Raw genomic sequence first — 21682 nt, 5'->3', positions numbered from 1 at the left:
CACTTACAGTTGAACGAGGCAGCTTTAACAGGGCAGAAATTTTACGAACTGACTTGTTGGAAAGGTGGCATCCTATGACGATTCCACGTTGAATGTCACTGAGCTCTTCAGTAAGGCCATTCTACTGACAGTGTTTGTCTATAGAGATTGCATGGTGAGCTCGATTTTAGACACCTGTCAGCAACAGGTGTGGCTGAAACAGCCGAATCCACTAATTTGAAGGGGTGTCCACATACTTTTATATATATATAGTGTACCTGGCAGCATGCATCCATCTTGCTAATGACCAGTGTTGACGTACTTTAGCCTCGGGAGAGCCAGGTGTAGAGCAGAAATAGCAGCAGACATGGAGCACAAGTCTGCCCCACTTTTCAGCAGTAGACCAAACAAAGTGTTTAGGGGAGTTAGTGTGAAAGAAGATATTTGTCTTGTGTCTAACCCTCTCTCTCTCTCTCTCTCTCTCTCTCTCTCTCTCTCTGTGTGTGTTATTGAATAGGATGGACACATAGAGTTTTCAGAGTTCATCCAGGCCCTGTCAGTGACTTCGCGGGGGACACTGGATGAGAAGCTCAGATGTAAGGAGAGATGACCCCTTCACATCAGGCAGTGCACGTTGACATTTTAGTGACAGGACCTGAGTCTGTACAAATAAGGGATTTTTAAGTATTGTTTCAATGGTGTTGCCTACGAAAAATATTTGGGAGAAATAGTTCTAACTCTGTGGGGGTTCATTCTATCTCAAAACTCTCATCCCACTCCACTCCCCCACATACAGCCACTCATATTTAATACCTGAGTAAAAAGTCAAGGCTACATACATTCATCCATCCCCATCTACAGTACTTGTACACAATCCCAAAACTACTTTATTTACAATCAGTACTGGGCCTTCACCATCTGTTTTTTTGTTGTTGCTGTATTTAGGGGCTTTCAAATTGTATGATCTTGATAACGATGGCTACGTCACACGAGATGAGATGTTAAACATCGTAGATGCCATATATCTGATGGTGGTAAGTTATACAATACCAAAATGTTCCAGTGTCAAAAAGGCTAATGGTAGAATTCACATACAGTATTTTACATTGACCTGAAATATTGCAAGACAATATATTTGCCTTTGTGTTCCAGGGGAACACTGTAGAGTTACCAGAAGAAGAGAATACACCTGAGAAGAGAGTGGACCGTATTTTTTCCATGATGGACAAGGTATACCTCTATTCCACAAATAAAACACTGTAGTAACCCAAAACCACCACCATGGGTTAAGATAGAATTATGTAACTATTTGTTGATAGCTATTTTGCTCTTAGTTGTACAACTTATAGATCACTTTGTTTCTCAAGTCAGTGGCAGTACTATTGTAATTAGCTGACTAGCAACTCCACAGAAAATACCATGTGTATTGTGTTCCTACTGTGTCCCTGTGCTGTAGTGCAGTGAGGCGGGCCGTCTAGAGTTTAGACCTCTTAGCCGTAGCCATCCCAGCATCACTAACAATTCCTGCAGTCTATAAACACCACAGATAACCCCTCCACCACCACAGCCCAGTGCTAATGCCCACTCAGCTCACTCAGGCCCTCCTCGTTCTTGGCTCAGTGAAAGATGAGATGGAGCCTGCCTGGGCATGTTTGTCAGTTCCATACCCAGTGCAAGGATCAGGCCGATAGGACTGGCTTCAGAGCACAGCATCAGTTGCTCAGTCATTTGTATGGGCGGAGGGAAGTGAGCTGACCATTCAAGTGCACTGAACTAGATCAGCCAAGCCATGTAGAAAAGGCCCTGGTATATTACATTAATGGGGACGGAGTGGCACAGAGGTCTAAGGCATTGCATCGCAGTGCTAGAGGCGTCACTACAGACCCGGGTTCGATCCCAGGCTGTATGACAACCGGCCGTCCCATAGGACGGCGCGCAATTGGCCAAGCGTCGTCCGGGTTAGGGGAGGGTTTGGCCGGGGTAGGCCGTCATTGTAAATAATAGTTTGTTCTTAACTGACTTGCCTAGTTAAATAAAGGTTCAATAAAAAATAAAAACATTTACTCATGATTTGTTTGCCCCCTGCTGGTAAGATAGAGTAATAGTGGCCTGATCTGCGATGGAGATGCTGTTCCGTTGTGCTATATCTTCTCCTGTGTTCTTATTCCAGAATGCTGATGGCAAGTTGACCCTGCAGGAGTTTCAGGAGGGTTCCAAGGCAGACCCCTCCATTGTGCAGGCACTGTCACTGTACGATGGGCTGGTATAGGGCCTAAAGTGTTTAAAGGTGAGTGGAGCAGTGATCATGCAGCATTGAATTCAATACCCAAGTATTGGAAATGTCATAAGGTTGTACATACTGTATCATATAATCAAAATCATGTTTTATAATAAGAGAAACAAGGAATTGTGTGGTCAATTGATCTGAGGATGACAATGTGTGTTATTGAGAATACTACAGTTTACGAAGTGCAGTATAGTGTAGAGGTCAGAGACTCGGTCTGAAAACAATGCAAAACCGCCATTGTCAGACCACAGTTTGTCCTTATGTATTATTAAAGTGCCCTCTGCTGATTGCTGGCAATGAAACAGCCATGCAGTGCTCAGAGAGGAGAAAGGGCAGTTAGCTGGTCTATCCTCCCCTCTGTCTAATGTATTCCACAGCCCATTATTGCTGTAGCTGACGTCCTGCTCAACATGTGATAGAGTGTGTTTCAGCTCAATATAGACACATACATGGGACAGCTTGGGTTTAAAGTAGCACTGCATTTACTTGTTAGTTTTGTGTCTCTTTTGTCAATAGGATCTTGCACTGTTTGTGTCCATGTCTGATTTCATTGAACTCAATGGTGATTATTATTACAGATTCGCAGATGAGTCCAACATGGTGCCATCACACCTGCTATGAGAAAAAAGCATCTACAAGCATCAACATCCCTCCATGCACCATCCAGAAGGAGACGTGGGGTGAGGAGAAGGGCAAGGGCTTGTGTAATACTGCTGCCGTCAATTGCACATATTCATCTGCACTCTAAGCATTGAAAACAACTCTGAGCCCTCTGATATACAAAAATGTAAAATAAAAAAGGACAAGAGGGGAATATACACTGAACTTATACATACAAGCAAGGCCGTTGTTTTTCCTTGTGGACTATACTGGAGGATACCCCTTGAGGTGTGTGTGAACTGTGAACGGCGCTCAACAGAGTCAGAGTGGTGTGACTGACACGTGGAGAGCTGTCACATGGCTACCTGAAAGACTACAGCAGGAGACATCAGCAGGCACTGATTGTTTTTGAGAGTGTTGAGGGAGATCAACTTATTTATAAATCCATGTATATAGGATATACCATAAATAGTCTTGTTATTATGTGTTGCTTTGCTGCGTTTGTTGGAGTGCTGTTAACATGAAATTTGAATCCGTTTTAATTAATGGAATGCTTTTTTTCATCCTGCTTCCTGCACAAACCGCTTCCTTGGTTTTCTTTCATATTTTTATTTGAGGAGTAAGTGGTCAGGGAAGGGCTTTCATTTGTAAGGCTTAATTTATTATGTTTGGGTTATGTGCCTCCTATTGTGTTGGATGTATGTTCCGTTTCCCATCAGCACTACTGTCAAGGCACTGTAATGTCTCAATGCCACATTCTAAATGACATGATCAAAGCAACACAGTGTAATTCCTCACAGTTGACATATCTCAACTGAGGCTCATTATTTCCTTTGACGTCGTCTTACTCCATCCACCCTGTGTATACACAAGGCTTCAGCCATTGAGAACAAACAGACATACATTCTCGTTGTAAAGATTTTTGCAGGCTGTCTGTTTGAGCCTGTCCTTTTTGTGTCTGTCCTGTGTGTTCAACAGAAGCCATAAATCCCAGCATGTGATGATGCCTTTCCCGTTCAGTCTCGGGTCATTTCAGTCTTACCATTAGGCATTTGTCAGCTTCACTGATTTAGCCTTACTCAAGAGATAAAGATCATTTCCCCCTGTGCTGTCATTTACATTGAACAACACAGAGCACAGAGTAAAATGCATTTTAAAGCTGCAATATGTAACTTTCTGGGCGACCTGACCAAATTCACATAGAAATGTGAGTTATAGACCTGTTATTCCCATTGAAATTAAGTCTAAGAAGCTGTAGACCTGTTCTATGTGCGCTATTTCTATGCTTCCCGTTTGTAAGTTTAGTTTTAGCATCTTTTACTTTTGGTTTTGTACACCATCTTCAAACACCTGAAAATACAATATTTTGGGTTATTGAAAATATATTTTACAGCGGTTAAGATGGTATGATGATTCTCTACACTATACATGTTTGTTTTGTTGCATAAACTGAAATTAGGTGAACTATTTCAATTTTAGCAACCAGGAAATGTCGGAGCGATTTCTGCAGTGGACCTTTAAATTGCTGCCTTTACATTCTGTGATTGAAATTCTGTTTTTGAAAATTCAACCTCAAAGCTCTCTAAACTCAACTTGTTTCCGAAATGTGTCTCAGTTCCCTCAAATACCCTTTTATTCAAAATGGATACAGGAACAGAACTCAGCCAGAAAGCGGTTGAAGTAATTGTTCAATGGAGATTCAGACTTTTGTTAAACTTAAACATGAATTACCCTGTTATAATGAATTAAGGATTACATTGACTGTAACTTATTCATTAAACAGTGCTTTAAGACAGTTCATACAGTAGATATGAGTAAAGACAGGCCTTAGTGTTGCTTTCCACTTCAAATCCATAATCTACTGCTACACCATAGGTTCGCAATGTAAGTTTTTATGTCCTGACCTAACTTCAAGTATTCCTACAGCAGACTAGCACACTTAGAAGAGACCATTAAGAAGTAGTGAGATTTCCTTGGTGTCTGATATGTGCAGTCGCCATGCGGTTGAAAAACTCACAGTGGCTGGGTAGAGGCTAGACAGGCCCTCAGCAAGATCCACTGGGCCATTAATCTGTTTAACATTGTCTGTCCATTCTTATCCAACTGGTCTGGATTCAGGAGATATAAGAGCCATTAGAACTGGAGTTACTACATGCCAAAGGAGGACCCAAGTGGGCCAAGCTTATACAGTAAGTCTAAATAGTGACCTGGTAGGTTTAGAAGGAGAACATTTCTTTATCATTGCAGTAAACATCTTTAATTCATTGTGTTCTGTCATTGGTGTTGCAGCAGCATCCCATAAAATGTATTTAATTCTCTTTGATATGCTTTTCTTGGGTAAGCAGAATTGTGGATAGGAGACTGAAATCATGATTCCTTTAGGCACAACAGTGTGACTAAAATCTCTGTCAATTTCTTGAGGAAAGGTTAAACACTTAACCTGTCTCTGACACCAATGGTTCTTTTTTGGGGTCATTAAAATGTTTTCATTCTTGCAAACCCTTTCCTTCCTCTTGTATGGTTGCCTTCTCTCCTCGCCAAACGTCCGATATGCTGCATCAATCTCTTGGCTTGCATGGCTTGACACTTCTTTGCGCTCAAATAAAACTCAGTAATAAATCTTAAAATAGATAAATCCCTGAGAGCGACTCCCTCACCATGTGATGTAATCGAAGTATCCGTTCTTATCAGGATCTGTAATCCGACGAGAAAGGGATGCTTGGCTTCCTCAGCCTTTCCTCTGTAGAAGCATCTGGCATTTCTGTCTCATGTCAAGCCACTGACTCCATTTATGCACCAGCGGGATATATTTATATATACATATATTTTGGTGTCTTTTTTTCCAGAGACAACTAATCTCATGCTATTCTACACATGTTGCAATGAGGCTGAGAGAATTTGTCACTTTAAAGCTAATTTCCTGCAATTCTACACATATTGCCATTGGGGCAGAGAGGAAAACATGCCGTTTTATACAGTAGCTAAACTCATACTATTCTATACATTTTGGAATGAGGCTAGGGAATTTATCATTTTTAAAGCTAATTTCAAGGCTAATTTTAAGGCTATTCTACACGTTTTTGCAATGCTGCTGAGAGAAAAGGTTGCAGTTTTATAACTGATTTCCTATCATTCTTTTTTTTTTTTTACATGGCTTATGATGTGTTCATATCTTACCTGGGAAGGGGGGAGCAACCATAGAGATCCTATTAAATTACTAGACGGGGTATGTTATAAACCTTCAACTTTCCAAATGGGGTGAAAATGGCAGCCATATTGGTCAGGGAGAAATCCAAACCAGTCTTTTTGGAATGAATGGCATTAGAGGCATAATCCTGATTTTTCTTACGCAGGAAAATCAAACAAAGGCATGTGATGTATCAGAAATTGTGTCATTTAATGAATGTTAACCTACAATATTGTCCTATAATGCTAAATACAGTTTTGTACACATTTTCTGTATATATACCCTCTAAAATATATGTAAACATATCATACATGTCTAAATGTTTTGTTTCTTGGAAAGCTGAGAGTGCTATTATATGATACAATACCAGTGCTTGTGGCATTTACAACATTTAAAATCCTATCATCTACTGATTTCAGTCAGTGTGTGGCTGTAGATTGATTGCATTGTTTGAATGGAATATTGGCATATTAGCAGTTAACTTGTCAAATTAAACCAATTATTCCTCTGGCTGGCTAGCAAGCTAATAAACATACAGTGCAGATAAATTCTTCAAATTAATTATTTTACACACCATGGTTGACCAACTCCCTGATTATGTTATAATATTTGTGTATATATTTTTTGGGGGGGTGGGGGCCACAGAGCCTGTGCCCCCCCCCCCCCCCCCCCCTTTTTGGGGGGATGCAAGGTGCGTGATATGCCAGCTAAACATAAAACTGCTGTTATAATAAAGCTCAAGCCATTTCGACAATGCTGAGTCGTAAAAACAATTCTTCTCCACTGTAAAATTGCTTAAAAGTTGAGCACAATTGCAACTCTAGCTTGGCATAAGGTTGACCGGATCCAGCCATGAGTACCCGGCCAGGAGAATGTGGACGGGGTTGGGCTGGAAGTGATAGCCGGGTCAAGTTACACAAAAAAAAATATGCTTGTTCCTACTCAGGACCCTTTTAACACCCATCCCTGCCACCGTTCCGAGCGCTCAGCATACACTACCATTTCTCCAGGGGAGCTGCTTTCTTCAATCCGTCCAAACTTTTGTGCATGGATGTTACTCGGGACGAAATAACGTGCTACACCATCTAGTCTAGATCTACATGTAGGCTATTTCAGTTGAGGAACAACATTTTTCAAAGATTGTTTTAGTTTGGTTGTCTTTGCCAATAATTCGATTTCTATAGATACATTTTTTTGGTGGGGGATGCGCCAAAACGTAGTTTTTTTTATGTGTTCATGTTTTAACTGGTTTGTTACGTTTATGAAATCAAACACAGATGCAGTAAATTGAGAATGACCGCTATTATGTTGAAGTGCCTTGTCTTGGCGCTCTTTATTTGCGGGCACAAAGTCCTGACCGACCCGCGAGTTGAGGGTGGCCAGGAGCACTTTGATTCCATGGACAGTGACAGCGCTTCAACCCTGGCATTTGTGTTCGATGTTACTGGCTCAATGTATGACGACCTCAAACAGGTGATAGATGGTGCCTCTCGGATCCTGGAAAAGACCCTCAACCGGAGGACAAGACCCATCAAAAACTTTGTCCTCGTGCCATTTCATGACCCAGGTAAAAAAAATAAAAATAATGAAATGTTTCATAACCCTAATTATTTCTTACAAGAGTAAGATATTTAGCATTTTTGAAAAAGACAAATGACAATAGGCCTACATTATTTACATTAAACAATTGACATTAAACAATAAGGCCTCAATCAGATCAAACATTAAAGGAACTGTCCAGTGTTTCCAGATTTCTATGAAATATGACATAATTACAATAGGAGTGATGGGCCAGCTCAACTTCTTCAGGAGGATGACATAATCCTCTATGAGGAAATAGCAAGCATTTTTAACACTTCTGTTTGAGATACAAATTTAAGGTGGGTTTTTAAAACGGTTTATTTATTTATTTATGCTTTGGCCACAAATACAAGTATAGGCGCCCCTCTTCCACTCAACCTCTATGGGAAAGCTGGAGCTTGAAAAAAAGAGAGTGCCCTAATGGGGGAGTGTTTTTGAGCCCAGATGAGAAGCATATGCGGTCTTCTGGTGTGTAATTACCACAATCACCCCCATCCACCCCTCCGGAAAGCCTACCAGCCCCAGTAACCAACCCTGGGTGGAAGGGCTGGATGCTGAGAAGGGGATGGTGTGCTCGGCTAGCTACACTAACGACACACATTTGATCTGTGTCTAATTTAGTGTGCCCTTGGGGACTTTGTAAGCCTCCTAAGATTGCAAAGAAACAGGGTGACAAAGAGGCATGACAGTGTATGTTGTATGGGCTCTTATGACTGAAGTGGTGACAAAGCCTTAAAAAGTCTGACAAAAAAATGATAGTGAGGAGGGAGGGATCAATAAATACTCACCAGGTAGTCTGGTAGTCTGACATGTCCACGTATTATCAATGTCTAAAAGTTAGATTTGGTAAGCAATGTGATGGCAAAGCTTGAAACACACACACACACACACACACACACACACACACACACACACACACACACACACACACACACACACACACACACACACACACACACACAAAAACACCCACACTGCCCCTAACCCAATCTACGGGCCTCTCCCTCACAGAGTGAACTGTTCTATATGGCAAGCTATTCTATATGACAGACAATATATTCTCTGTGTGTTGATTAATGTTTACTGCTCCATCGACCAGCCCCTGAAGGATTCCAAATAAGTGTCAGATCTTAGCAGGCTGTTATTAGTCATGTTGGGGTCCACTGCAGTATGAGAGGGGCTCAGGTCACAGAGAGTGCCAACTTCAGCACTAAACACAACTAATGATCACTCCGTTATCATGGGCATTTTGAAGATGGCACAATACCACCACAGACATGCTATATTTAGCAATAAGGCACAAGAGGGTGTGGTATATGGCCAATATACCATGGCTAAGGTCTGTTCTTAAGCACAACAAAGTGGTGTGCCTGGATAAAGCTGTTAGCCGTGGTATAGCAATATACCACAAACCCCTGGGGTACCTTATTGCTGTTATAAACTTAAATTCAGTTTTGGTCATAGCTGTGGTATACCTTGGCTTTCAGCCAATCAGCATTCAGGGCTCAAACCACCTAGTTTAAAATATAGCATCTAGCATGTACTGTATGTGATACTTAAATTGTCCACCAGTAATGATTTAGGGGACTAGACATTATTTCTGGCATAGGCCCTCAGATCCTCAAAAAGTTCTATAGCTGCACCATCAAGAGCATCTTGACTGGTTGCATCCCCGTTCGGTATGGCAAATGCATCGCCATTGACCGCAAAGCGCTACAGAGGCTGGTGCGGACAGCCCAATACATTACTGGGCTCCCCGCCATCCAGGACCTTAAGGCTCGAAACATTTCCTAAACATTTCCTAAAACTCCAGCCACCAAAGCCATAGACTGTTCACTATGCTACCATCCGGCAAATGGTACCTGAGCGTTGCCTCAGACCAACAGGCTTTGAGACAGCTTCTACCCCCAAGCCATAAAACTGTTAAATAGCCAGTGCCTATAGTAAATTAATGGTACCCAAACTATCTGCAATGGTTCTATCTTGCACTGACCCTATGCAAATGTCATGTCGTGTGTATAGGTGGCAGGGAAGTCAGGCGCAGGAGAATCGAACTTGGTATCAATGCAGTATTTTAATAACGTAACAAAAATATAGCTCCATAACCAGAGTACATAAAAGCAAAGTGGGTACGAGGACCCATCGCGCACGAATACAACCTTCACGAACATGAAAAAACGGCTCGCGGCTCCAGCAGCGTGTCGACACCGGCCTCGGGGACGACCCGGAGGACGAGGCACAGGGTGATCCGGATGGAGACAGTGGAACTCTCGCAGCAGGGAAGGATCTAACACGTCCTCCACCGGAACCCAGCATCTCTCCTCCGGACCGTACCCCTCCCAGTCCACGAGATACTGAAGGCCCCTCGCCCGACGTCCCGAATCCAGGATGGATCGAACGGAGTACGCCGGGACCCACTCGATGTCCAGAGAGGGCGGAGGAACCTCCTGTACCTCAGCCTCCTGGAGCGGGCCAGCCACCACCGGCCTGAGGAGAGACACATGGAACGGAGGTGTTAATGCGGTAATTGGGGGGAAGCTGTAACCTATAACATACCTCGTTCACTCTCCTCGGGACTTTAAACGAACCCACAAACCGCAGACCCAGCTTCCGGCAGAGCAGGTGGAGGGGCAGGTTTCAGGTCGAGAGCCAGACCCTGTCCCTCGGTGTGAACACCGGGGCCTAACTGTGGTGACGGTCTGCGACAACTTTCTGGCTCAGTACGGCTCGCTGAAGGTGGACGGCGTCCCATGTTTCCTCCGCACACCAGAACCAATCGTCCACCGCAAGAGCCTCGGTCTGACTCTGATGCCAAGGAGCCAGAATCGGCTGATAACCTAATACACATTGAAAGGGAGAAAGGTTAGTGGAGGAGTGCCGGAGCAAGTTCTGGGCCATCTCTGCCCGATCCTGGCAATAGGACCTCAGAAACCTACCCACATCCTGGTTAACTCTCCACCTGCCCATTACTCTCGGGGTGAAAACCTTAGGTAAGGTTGACCGAGACCGAGACCCCAGACGTTCCATGAACGTCTTCCAGACCCTTGACGTAAACTGAGGACCCGGATCAAACAAAATATCCTCAGGCACCCCATAGTGCCGGAAGACGTGTGTAAACAGGGCCTCTGCAGTTTGTAGGGCCGTAGTGAGACCGGGCAAAGGGAGGAGACTTCAGGACTTAGGGAAACGATCCACAACGACCAGGATCGTGGTGTTACCCTGTGAAGGTGGGATATCGGTTTAGAAATCCACCGACAGGTGCAACCAAGGCCATTGTGGAACAGGTAAGAGTTGTATAACCTGCCTCTGGGCAGGTGTCTAGGAGCCTTGGGCTGGGTGCACACTGAGCAGGAGGAAACATAAACCCTCACGTCCTTAAAGTGGGCCACCAGTACCTCCCACTAAGACCGTCCGACCAATCCCAGGATGACCAGAGGAGGGTAACGTGTGGGCCCAATAGAACAGCCGGTTGGAACAGCAGACGGAACGTACAGACGCCCAGCTGGACACTGAGGTGGAGCGGGCTCTGCACGTGACGCCCGCTCAATGTCCGTGTCCAGCTCCCACACTACCGGAGCCACCAAACAAGAGGCTGGGAGTATGGGAGTGAGATCCAAGGTTCGCTACTCTGTCATACAGCCGAGACAGCTCGTCTGCCTTAACGTTCTGGGAGCCTGGTCTGTAAGAGAGGGTAAACACAAAACGGGTGAAAAACATGGCCTACTTTGCCCGGCGAGGATTCAGTCTCCTCGCCTCCCAGATGTACTCCAGATTGCGGTGGTCAGTCCAGATGAGAAAAGGGTGTTTAGCCCCCTCAAGCCAATGTCTCCACGCCTTCAAAGCCCTGATGACAGCTAACAACTCCCGGTCCCCCACATCATAGTTTCGTTCCGCCGAGCAAAGCTCCTTAGAGAAGAAGGCACAGGAGCGGAGCTTCGGTGGCGTACCTGAGTGCTGAGAGAGTACAGCTCCTATCCCAGCCTCGGACGCGTCCACCTCCACTATGAATGGCAAAGAGGGATCTGGATGAGCCAACACAGGAGCCAAGGTAAACAGAGCCTTCAGATGCCTAAAAGCCCCGTTCGCCTCAGCTGACCACTGCAAGCGCACCGTCCCCGGATAAAACCTCTGGGAGTAGTTGATAAACCCTAAGAATCGCTGCACCTCCTTCACCGTGGTGGGAGTCGGCCAATTTCGCATGGCTGCAATGCGGTCACTCTCCATCTCTACTCCTGACGTGGAAATATGATGCCCTAGGAAGGAGACGGACTGTTGGAAGAACAGGCATTTCTCAGCCTTGACGTACAGGTCATGCTCCAACAGGCGACCAAGCACTCTGCGCACCAGGGACACATGCTCGGCGCGTGTATTGGAGTATATCAGAATGTCATCGATATACACCACTACACCCTGCCCGTGCAGGTCTCTGAAAATATATTAATCTACAAAGGATTGGAAAACTGATGGAGCATTCATCAACCCATACAGCATGACGAGGTACTCATAATGCCCCAAGGTGGTACTAAATGTCGTCTTCCACTCGTCTCCCTCCCGGATACGCACCAGGTTGTACGCACTCCTGAGATCCAGTTTAGTGAAGAAGCGCGCCCCGTGCATTGACTCAATCGCCGTGGCGATAAGAGGTAGCGGGTAACTGTACCTCACCGTGATTTGATTGAGACCTCGATAATCAATGCACGGGCGCAAACCTCCATCTTTCTTCACAAAAAAGAAACTCGAGGAGACGGGTGAAATGGAGGGCTGAATGTACCCCTGACGCAGGGATTCGGAGACATAGGTCTCCATAGCCACCGTCTCCGCTTGCGACAGGGGATACACGCGACTCCTGGGAAGCGCAGTGTCTACCAGGAGATTTATCGCACAATCCCCCCATCAATGGGGTGGTAATTGAGTTTCCTTCTTTTTACAGAAGGTGAGAGCCAAATCGGCTGTGGGACCCCCTTACGTCACCATACACAAAGGAGCGGTGGCCTCCCTGATAAACCCTGACACCTAATGGTTGACTATCTAAGGAGTGAACGGGGAATGGTACATCCACGGGAACAATGGGGATCCCTAAACTATGAGCTAACACTTTAATAATGAAATTCCCAGCCGTGCCTGAATCTACTAGTGCCTTATGCTAGGAACGCGGGGAGAGAAACAAATCTGGAAAAGTGACAGACAAACATATGTGCAACAGAGGGCTCTGGGTGAGAATGGTGCCTACTCACCTGGGGTGACGCCAGAGCGCCCTGCTTGCTGCCTTGATTCCCAGAGGAACCAACCCGGCACCGACCAGCAGTGAACCCCTGCTACCACATATAGTGCATGAGCGGGAACCCCCTCCGGTCTCCCTGCGCACCGTCCCTCCCAGCTCCATGGGTATCGGAGAGGGGGTGCGGGAGGATGGAACAACCAGACCCAGATCTGGACGTCCGCGAGTAGCAGGCAGGTTGTCCAGCCGGATGGACAGGTCCACCAGCTGGTTGAAGGGGATGGTGGTGTCTCTGCAGGCCAGCTCCCGACGGACGTCCTCGCATAGACTACAGTGGTAATGGTCGATCAGGGCCCTGTTGATCCATCCAGCGCCGGCAGCCAGGGTCCTAAACTCCGGGGCAAACTCCTGGGCACTCCTCGTGTCCCGCCTCAGATGGTAGAGGTGCTCACCTGCCGATCTGCCCTCGGGTGGATGGAAACGGCGGGTGAACTCCTCAAAATGTTCCATCGCCGTATCTCCCTCTCCACACACGGAGCTGGCCCACTCCAGGGTGGACCGTAAACCCTGGCAGTTGGCAGCAATTCCGTCGTACCCCTGTGGCATGGATAGACGGATCCCACTGGGTTCAGGCGGGAAAGGGGAGCTCAGGATAGACCCCTGTTGTGCTGGTGGAGGCGCTGGAAAAACTGTCTCTCCCAGCGGTCCATATTCTGGACAACACGATCCATGGCGGCACTTAGATGGTAAAGCTTCTCCGTATGCTCCTGGACGCGCTCCTCCATCTCCATGGCCGGGGTACCTTCTCCTGCTGACTTCATATATTGGTCAGAGTTTCTGTCACGTCGTGTGTAAGGATGGCAGGGTAGTCAGGCGCAGGAGAATCGAACTTGGTATCAATGGAGTAGTTTAATAACTTAACAAAAACACAGCTCCAAAACCGTAGTACATAATAAAAGCAAAGTGGGTACGAGGACCCATCGCGCACCAATACAACCTTCACGAACATGAAAAAACAAACCATCTCTGACAAGGACATGAGGGGAAACAGAGGGTGAAATACACAACAGGTAATGCATGGGATTGGAACCAGGTGTGTAGGGAGACAAGACAAAACCAATGGAAAATAAAAAATGGATCAATGGTGGCTGGAAGACCGGTGACCGCCGAGCACCGCCCGAACAAGGAGAGGCATCGACTTTGGCAGAAGTCGTGACAGCAAACCATATACACAGTCACTCACACACACTACATTGATACTCCAACACAAACACACATACATACACATTACACACACACACACTCACACTCACACTTTTACACTCATCATTTGCTGCTGCTACTCTGTTCTTTATTTTAATCGTATTATTATCTATCCTGATGCCTAGTTACTTTACCCTGCCTTCATGTACATATCTTCCTAACTCCAGAAATCATGGATGACTGAGGACTTTAATTACTCTATGTGGCAACTACAACATCCTTTTCCCATTTTGAATATGTTCCAACAGCAAAAAAAGTAATAATTAGGAAAGACCTATAGTTTTCATAGTAGATCATCAAGCACCCTATAATTTTTTCTGTGCATCTGAGTTTGCTTTTTAATTATATGTTAATAACATCCACATTATGCTTTCTCCTAGACATTGGCCCTGTGTCCATCACCACTGACCCAAAGAAGTTCCAGCAGGATCTGCAGGAGCTGTTTGTCCAAGTGTGTACCAGAACCAAAGCCTGATACAAATTTATAGCTATACCATCTCTGCCAGAACATCCGCCAGACTCCATATGATAGGCTTAACATACTTTATATCAATCTGTAGACCAGGAAGGATATAGGATATACAGGATATGTAGATATGCAGACTGCTTAGAATATGAAGCCAATAGTCTCTACAGTCAATACAGTATAAGTTTCGAAACTAAATAGGATTATGGTTAGGCTACACAGCACAGGTCTTTAGACTATGCATAGTGATGCATTTCCTGTTCCTATTGAGGCCCTCAGTGATGGCGTTGGATCAATGGTCTGTGTGTTGTCTTCTCTCAGGGAGGTGGAGACTGTCCAGAGATGAGTATAGGAGCCATAAAGAAGGCCCTGGAGGTGTCCCTACCAGGCTCCTTCATCTACGTGTTCACTGACGCCAGAGCCAAAGACTACCGCCTCAAACGGGACGTACTGCAGCTGGTGCAGCTCCGACAATCACAGGTATTAATTGCACTCTAGAAAATGCTGGGTTGTTTGGTTGACCCAACTGCTAGGTTGCAGGCGTTGGGTCACTTAGTTGGGTTGTTTTCTTTAACCTTTAAAAGTCTAGCCCCATAGAAATGCATTGAATAACACATTAATAAATGGCTGATGTAACGGCTGTTGTTGGTGGAAGGAGAGGAGGACCAAAGCGCAGCGTGGTAACTGTTCATTTTTTAAATAAAACAACCGAACACTGAACAAAATGACAAACGAACAGTCCTGTAAGGTGACGAAAAACACTAAACAGAAAATAATCACCCATAACTAAAATGGGGAAAACGACACCTGCCTCTGATTGAGAACCATACCAGGCCAAACACATAAACACAACATAGAAAAAAGAACATAGACTACCCACCCCAACTCACGCCCTGACCAAACTAACACAAAGACATAATAAAGGAACTAAGGTCAGAACGTGACAGCTGAAAAGTCAGTAAAAAAAATATTTAAAGGAATAAGGTTTTGAAGTGTCTGTCCTATATCTAGGAGATAGAAATATTTGAGTTTTTTTGACACATATTTAACCCCTTATTTTTTAAATTCTTATTAAACAACATACTAACTCTAAATCAGTCAGGAGCAAGCCAGGTAGCCTAAGAAGGAACGGAAGTGAATTATTTAGGCTACATTATTATTATTTCGAGGCTATAGCCTGCCATTTAAGAATTTGTGAAGCATTTGTGACACGCTACAGGCTGGAAGCAACACTCAGCATGTCAGCAACACATCAACAACAGCACTTCAAAAACATGCCTATAAATGTTGCAAAAATTTAATTAATTACTTAGAATTAAATAATAATTAATCAGAAAATGCCTTATTAGACTATACAGTCATTCTACAGTGCCTTTGAATTCACTTTCAGATACACGAGTTTGGCCAGTCTTTGGTTTGAGGATCATGCGGTGAGCTATGCATGCCTAGTTTGTTAATTTAGCCTAGCAGATGCTCTTATATTCCCATGCCCTAATCACTGTCAACACAAATCTATTTTATAACAGCAATATCAGGAAATAAACAATTATACATTACAAAAAAGTTACAATGGCGTATAGGCCTACAGTACCTGATGATACGCGGCTGCTGTGTTAAACAACAAATGGCTTTTTCTTGAATGAATTTATGATCAGATACTTCAGTTGTAACTGGTTCTGTTGCGCTACAGTTTTGCAGTTGATAGACAACTTTAGCACTGTTTCAAACTTAGACTATCCTCTTTTTTAACAATAGCCTGCATAGAAATGTCTGTGGTGCTGCAGCATACACTCATTCATTGTCATGCTCTGTTGTGGTATTAAAACATATTCTACTTGTCTCCGGTCATGTAAAATGAAAGAATTGCATGAAATGCGTTTATAAAATAAACATTTCCCTTGGATCGCTAATATCATGATAGATTCATGCAGTGTTTTTATTATAATGATATATGATATAGCTTTTGTGAATGTCACGTTCTGACCTTTATTTCCTTTGTTTTGTATTTATTTAGTATGGTCAGGGCGTGAGTTGGGTGGGCAGTCTATGTTTGTTTTTCTATAATTTGGGTATTTCTATGTTTCGGCCTAGTATGGTTCTCAATCAGAGGCAGGTGTCATTAGTTGTCTCTGATTGAGAATCATACTTAGGTAGCCTGGGTTTCACTGTGTGTTTGTGGGTGATTGTTCCTGTCTCTGTGTTTGCACCAGATAGGACTGTTTAGGTTTTCACACGTTTCTTGTTTTTGTAGTCAGTTGTTCATGTGCACATTTATGTATTAAAAGAACCATGGACACTTACCACGCCGCATATTGGTCCTCTGATCCTTCTCGCCTCTCCTCTTCGGAAGAAGAGGAGGAATTCCTTGACAGTGAAACCCTGGTTTGTCCTAGGAGTGAGGGTAAACGATAGGCATGTTCTCTGCTATCTTTGTAAGTTTTCAAGGAGGGTCGGTTAAAATATATTTTACTGAATGTAGGGCCATCCATTTTTATTTCAGAGAGGTCCAATTTTCTCCAGGCACACCTCATTATAAATAACGTACAGTCTATTACAGAAGTGTACGAGTTCAATAAAAGCCTATATAAATCCCTTTGCTGGGGTGCAATAAGGTGGCAGATCCTTATTATAATATTCTAGAAGAATGTGGAAAATGCCCCCCAACAATTATACATTTGCAGTATATACAATTAACATAATGAACAGGAATTACATTTACGATCACAAGGTATGTCAGAGCCTACGATGCCAAAAATTCCTACGGATTACGTTCAAAAATTCCAAGCTAGTAGGTCAATCCAGCATGAAGGTAATAAATACCCAAATAATGGTTAAATTAACCCATGTTTGGGTAATCACACAGCCCAACTAGCTCAGGCAAAATAACCCAGGATGTGTTCCGTCCAATATTTACCCAGCACTGGGTTACCAAAAAAACCAAATTAAGTTGTTTTTCACCCAGCATTTTTTAGAGTGTGATGGCAATGTATGATAACAGTATTCTCATGAAAGTTCAGTAGTAATAACCATCCACCGCTGTCTTCTGTGTGCACCCAGGTTGTGTTTGTGCTGACTGGGGACTGTGGAGACCGCTCTCAGCCTGGGTATAGAGCCTATGAGGAGATCGCTGCCACAAGTTCTGGACAGATCTTCCACCTGGACAAGCAGCAGGTCAATGAGGTGAGATTCAGAAGAGGAGAGTCATCAAACTCATTTATATACAGTACCCGTCAAAAGTTTGGACACACTTACACATTCAACATTCTACATTTTACGTTGTAGAATAATAGTGAAGACATCAAAACTATGAAACATATGAAACATATGTAGTAACCAAAAAAGTGTTAAACAAATCAAAATATATTTAAGATTGATTACAGCTTTGCACTCTCAACCAGCTTCACCTGGAATGCTTTTCCAACAGTCTTAAAGGAGTTCCCACTTATGCTGAGCACTTGTTGGCTGCTTTTCCTTCACTCTGCGATCCAACTCATCTCAAACCATCTCAATTGAGGTCAGATGATTGTGGAGGTCAGGTCATCTGATTCATCACTCCATCGCTCTCCTTCTTGGTCAAATAGCCCTTACACAGCCTGGAGGTGTGTTGGGTCATCGTCCTGTTGAAAAACAGATGATAGTCCCACGAAGCGCAAACCAGATGGGATGGCGTATCGCTGCAGTATGCTGTGGTAGCCATGCTGGTTAAGTGTGCCCTGAATTCTAAATAAATCACCGACAGTGTAACCAGCAAAGCACCCCCACACCATCACACCTCTGCCTCCATGCTTCACAGTGGGAACCACATATACGGAGATCATCTGTTCACCTACTATGCGTCTCACAAAGACAAGGTGGTTGGTACCAAAAATCTCAAATTTGGACTCATCAGACCAAAGAACAGATTTCCACCGGTCTAATATCCATTGCTCGTGTTTCTTGGCCCAATCTAGTCTCTTCTTCTTATTGATGTCCTTTAGTAGTGGTTTCTTTGTAGGAATTCCACCATGAAGGCCTGATTCACGCAGCCTCCTCTGAACAGTTGATGTTAAGATGTGTTAATTGAACTCTGTAAAGTATTTATTTGGGCCGCAATTTCTGAGGCTGGTATCTCTAATGAACTTATGCTCTGCAGCAGAGGTAACTCTGAGTCTTCCTTTCCTGCGGCGGTCCCCATGAGAGCCAGTTTCATCATAGCACTTAATGGTTTTTGCAGCTGCACTTGAAGAATCTTTCAAAGTTCTTGACATTTTACGAATTGACTGACCTCATGTCTTATAGTAATGATGGACTGTCATTTCTCTTTGCTTATTTGCCATAATATGGACTTGGTCTTTTACCAAATACCTTCTGTGTTCCTCCCCTGCCTTGTCACAACACAACTAATTGGCTCAAACACATTAAGAAGGAAAGAAATTCCACAAATGAACTTTTAATTGAAATGCATTCCAGGTGACTACCTCATGAAGCTGGTTGTTGAGAGAATGCCAAGAGTGTGCAAAGCTGTCATCAAGGCAAAGGGAGACTACTTTGAAGAATCTCAAATATAAAATATATTTTGATTTGTATAACACATTTTGGTTACCACATGATTCCATGTGTTATTTCATAATGTTGATGTCTTCACTATTATTCTACAATGTAGAAAATAGTAAAAAAAAAAAAAAAAATCTTGAATGAGCAGGTGTGTCTAAACTTTTGACTGGTACTGTATATTTTTTCAATCACACTCATGAGGGTGTGCTGAGTCAATGGTCAACCATAAGTGTGATTTTTCTGTAAGAATTGTAGGTTTTTAGTCTCTTCAGGACATCTGTTTAAAAAATACAGGCAGGTTCAAATGAACACATGGTGTATGGAGAATATTTTATATGTAAAAGCAGTCGAAAGAATAGCAATATGAACCCGATATCACTCATACATGTAATCATAGTGTATTGTATTGACACACAAAATATTTTTGCAGTGCATATTATTCGTACCAGGAACTATATTATAGTGGTGAGTGATTACTTTATCTCAGCATGTAACTGAACCACAAATCTTGGAAACCTAAGTCAACGGAGATCAATAACTCACAGTCAAACTTAAAACAAGACAGAGTTTCCTTTGGGAGAGACACTGGTATCCTGCATGTCATCAGAGGAGACTGGAAGGTGGCCCACTGAACCCCTGAACCCAGCTCTCTATGTGTGTTTTTATGTGTTTCTGCCATTCTTTCAAATCATGTCGGTCTTTATGTATTCATGTGTATGTATGCATGGTGCGTGTATGTGTGTGGGATCTGGTTCTAATAACACTTCATAACCTCCACAGTTCATTGAGGAGTGTTTGAATGTCAGAACCACATTGCAGGGCATAGCTGTGCAACAGTATAATGGTTAATAATGAAGAGCTACGGGACTACATTCACACCATCAACAGAAACCAGTCCTCTCATCGTGGGCCCCAGCTGGCCAGAGTGTGAATAGTGCTAGACCAGGTTACATTGCCTTAACATGTTTTAAAGTGACCACTCTCACCTTTCAAATGTTATGCTAATTGACAAGCTCTCCACTCATTTAGCAAGGATCAACAGAACTACAATCCTATTTCAGATGTACAGTACTCCTGGGTGGCATGGTATTACTGAATTCATTTAAATCCTTTAATCCTTGGAAACTGCATGCCTCAAATCTAACTAAAATCTCCCCTCTTAATATCAGTTTAATAAAGTGTGGCCAAATCAAATATACACAATATTTTGTGGTCCCGGGCAGAGATGTGGAGAGAAAACAGACTGCTTATTTTACTCTCTAACACCAGGATATGGTCTGTCATGGCTTCCCTGGCTCCAAATCCACACACAACAGCTCATTGTGAAACCTTGTGTGTTACACTCCTTAAACTCTTAATACTTAACTTGTTGTAATCACTGGAGCAATCTGTCAGTAAGCCCTCGGGCAGAAAAATAACACGAATGCGCTGTTTAAAACCTCTTAAGGATCTGCCCCTTTTTTCCCATTTTTTGCCTATAATGACATACCCAAATCTAACTGCCTGTAGCTCAGGCCCTGAAGCAAGGATATGCATATTCCTGGTACCATTTGAAAGGGAACACGTTGAAATTTGTGGAAATGTGGAAGGAATGTAGGAGAATAACACACAATAGATCTGGTTTAAAATATATATATATTTGAAATATTTCACCTTTATTTAACCAGGTTGGCTAGTTGAGAACAAGTTCTCATTTACAACTGCGACCTGGCCAAGATAAAGCAAAGCAGTTCGACACATACAACAACACAGAGTTACACATGGAATAAACAAACATACAATCAATAATACAGTAGAAAAAGTCTATATACAGCATGTGCAAATGAGGTAGGATAAGAGAGGCAAGGCAATAAATAGGCCATGGTGGCAAAGCAATTACAATATAGCAATTAAACACTAGAATGGTAGATGTGCAGAAGATGAATGTGCAAGTTGAGATACTGGGGTGCAAAGGAGCAAGATACATAAATACAGTATGGGGATGAGGTAGATTGGATGGGCTATTTACAGATGAGCTATGTACAGGTGCAGTAATCTGTGAGCTGCTCTGACAGCTGGTGCTTAAAGCTAGTGAGGGAGGTAAGAGTCTCCAGCTTCAGAGATTTTTGCAGTTCGTTCCAGTCATTGGCAGCAGAGAACTGTAAGGAGAGGCGGCCAAAGGAAGAATTGGCTTTGGGGGTGACCAGTGAGATATACCTGCTGGAGCGCGTGCTACGGGTGGGTTCTGCTTTGGTGACCAGTGAGCTGAGATAAGGTGGGGCTTTACATAGCAGAGAATTGTAGATGACCTGGAGCCAGTGGGTTTGGCGACGAGTATGAAGCGAGGGCTAGCCAACGAGATCATACAGGTCACAGTGGTGGTAGTATATGGGGCTTTGTTGACAAAACGGATGGCACTGTGATAGACTGCATCCAATTTTGAGTGTTGGAGGCTATTTTGTAAATGACATCGCCGAAGTCGAGGATCGGTAGGATGGTCAGTTTTACGAGGGTATGTTTGGCAGCATGAGTGAAGGATTCTTTGTTGCGAAATAGGAAGCCGATTCTAGATTTAATTTTGGATTGGAG

At 43.6% G+C, this 21682-nt stretch overlaps 2 protein-coding genes across 2 annotated transcripts in view; both read left to right on the top strand.

The window, feature by feature from the left end:
• LOC109895838 (neuronal calcium sensor 1) overlaps window positions 1–6365 on the top strand; it is a 31737-nt gene extending 25372 nt beyond the window's left edge. The window contains exons 6-10 of the mRNA XM_020489863.2: window positions 497–575; window positions 925–1013; window positions 1132–1209; window positions 2150–2266; window positions 2845–6365. Coding sequence (XP_020345452.1) covers window positions 497–575; window positions 925–1013; window positions 1132–1209; window positions 2150–2248 — 345 coding nt within the window. The 3' untranslated portion in view covers window positions 2249–2266; window positions 2845–6365. The remainder of the gene's footprint in view (window positions 1–496; window positions 576–924; window positions 1014–1131; window positions 1210–2149; window positions 2267–2844) is intronic.
• Window positions 6366–7090: 725 nt separating this feature from the next.
• The window catches only part of LOC109894895 (hemicentin-1-like), a 73990-nt gene continuing 59398 nt past the window's right edge, over window positions 7091–21682 (top strand). The window contains exons 1-4 of the mRNA XM_031829427.1: window positions 7091–7620; window positions 14496–14566; window positions 14903–15061; window positions 17639–17761. Of these exons, the coding sequence (XP_031685287.1) occupies window positions 7347–7620; window positions 14496–14566; window positions 14903–15061; window positions 17639–17761 (627 nt within the window). The 5' untranslated portion in view covers window positions 7091–7346. The remainder of the gene's footprint in view (window positions 7621–14495; window positions 14567–14902; window positions 15062–17638; window positions 17762–21682) is intronic.

This window comes from Oncorhynchus kisutch, linkage group LG8 (genome assembly GCF_002021735.2).
Source record: "Oncorhynchus kisutch isolate 150728-3 linkage group LG8, Okis_V2, whole genome shotgun sequence".
In the NCBI taxonomy this organism is placed as follows: domain Eukaryota; kingdom Metazoa; phylum Chordata; class Actinopteri; order Salmoniformes; family Salmonidae; genus Oncorhynchus; species Oncorhynchus kisutch.
The sequence above is the reverse complement of the archived record's forward strand: the minus strand, read 5'-3'. Positions and strand labels throughout refer to the sequence as shown.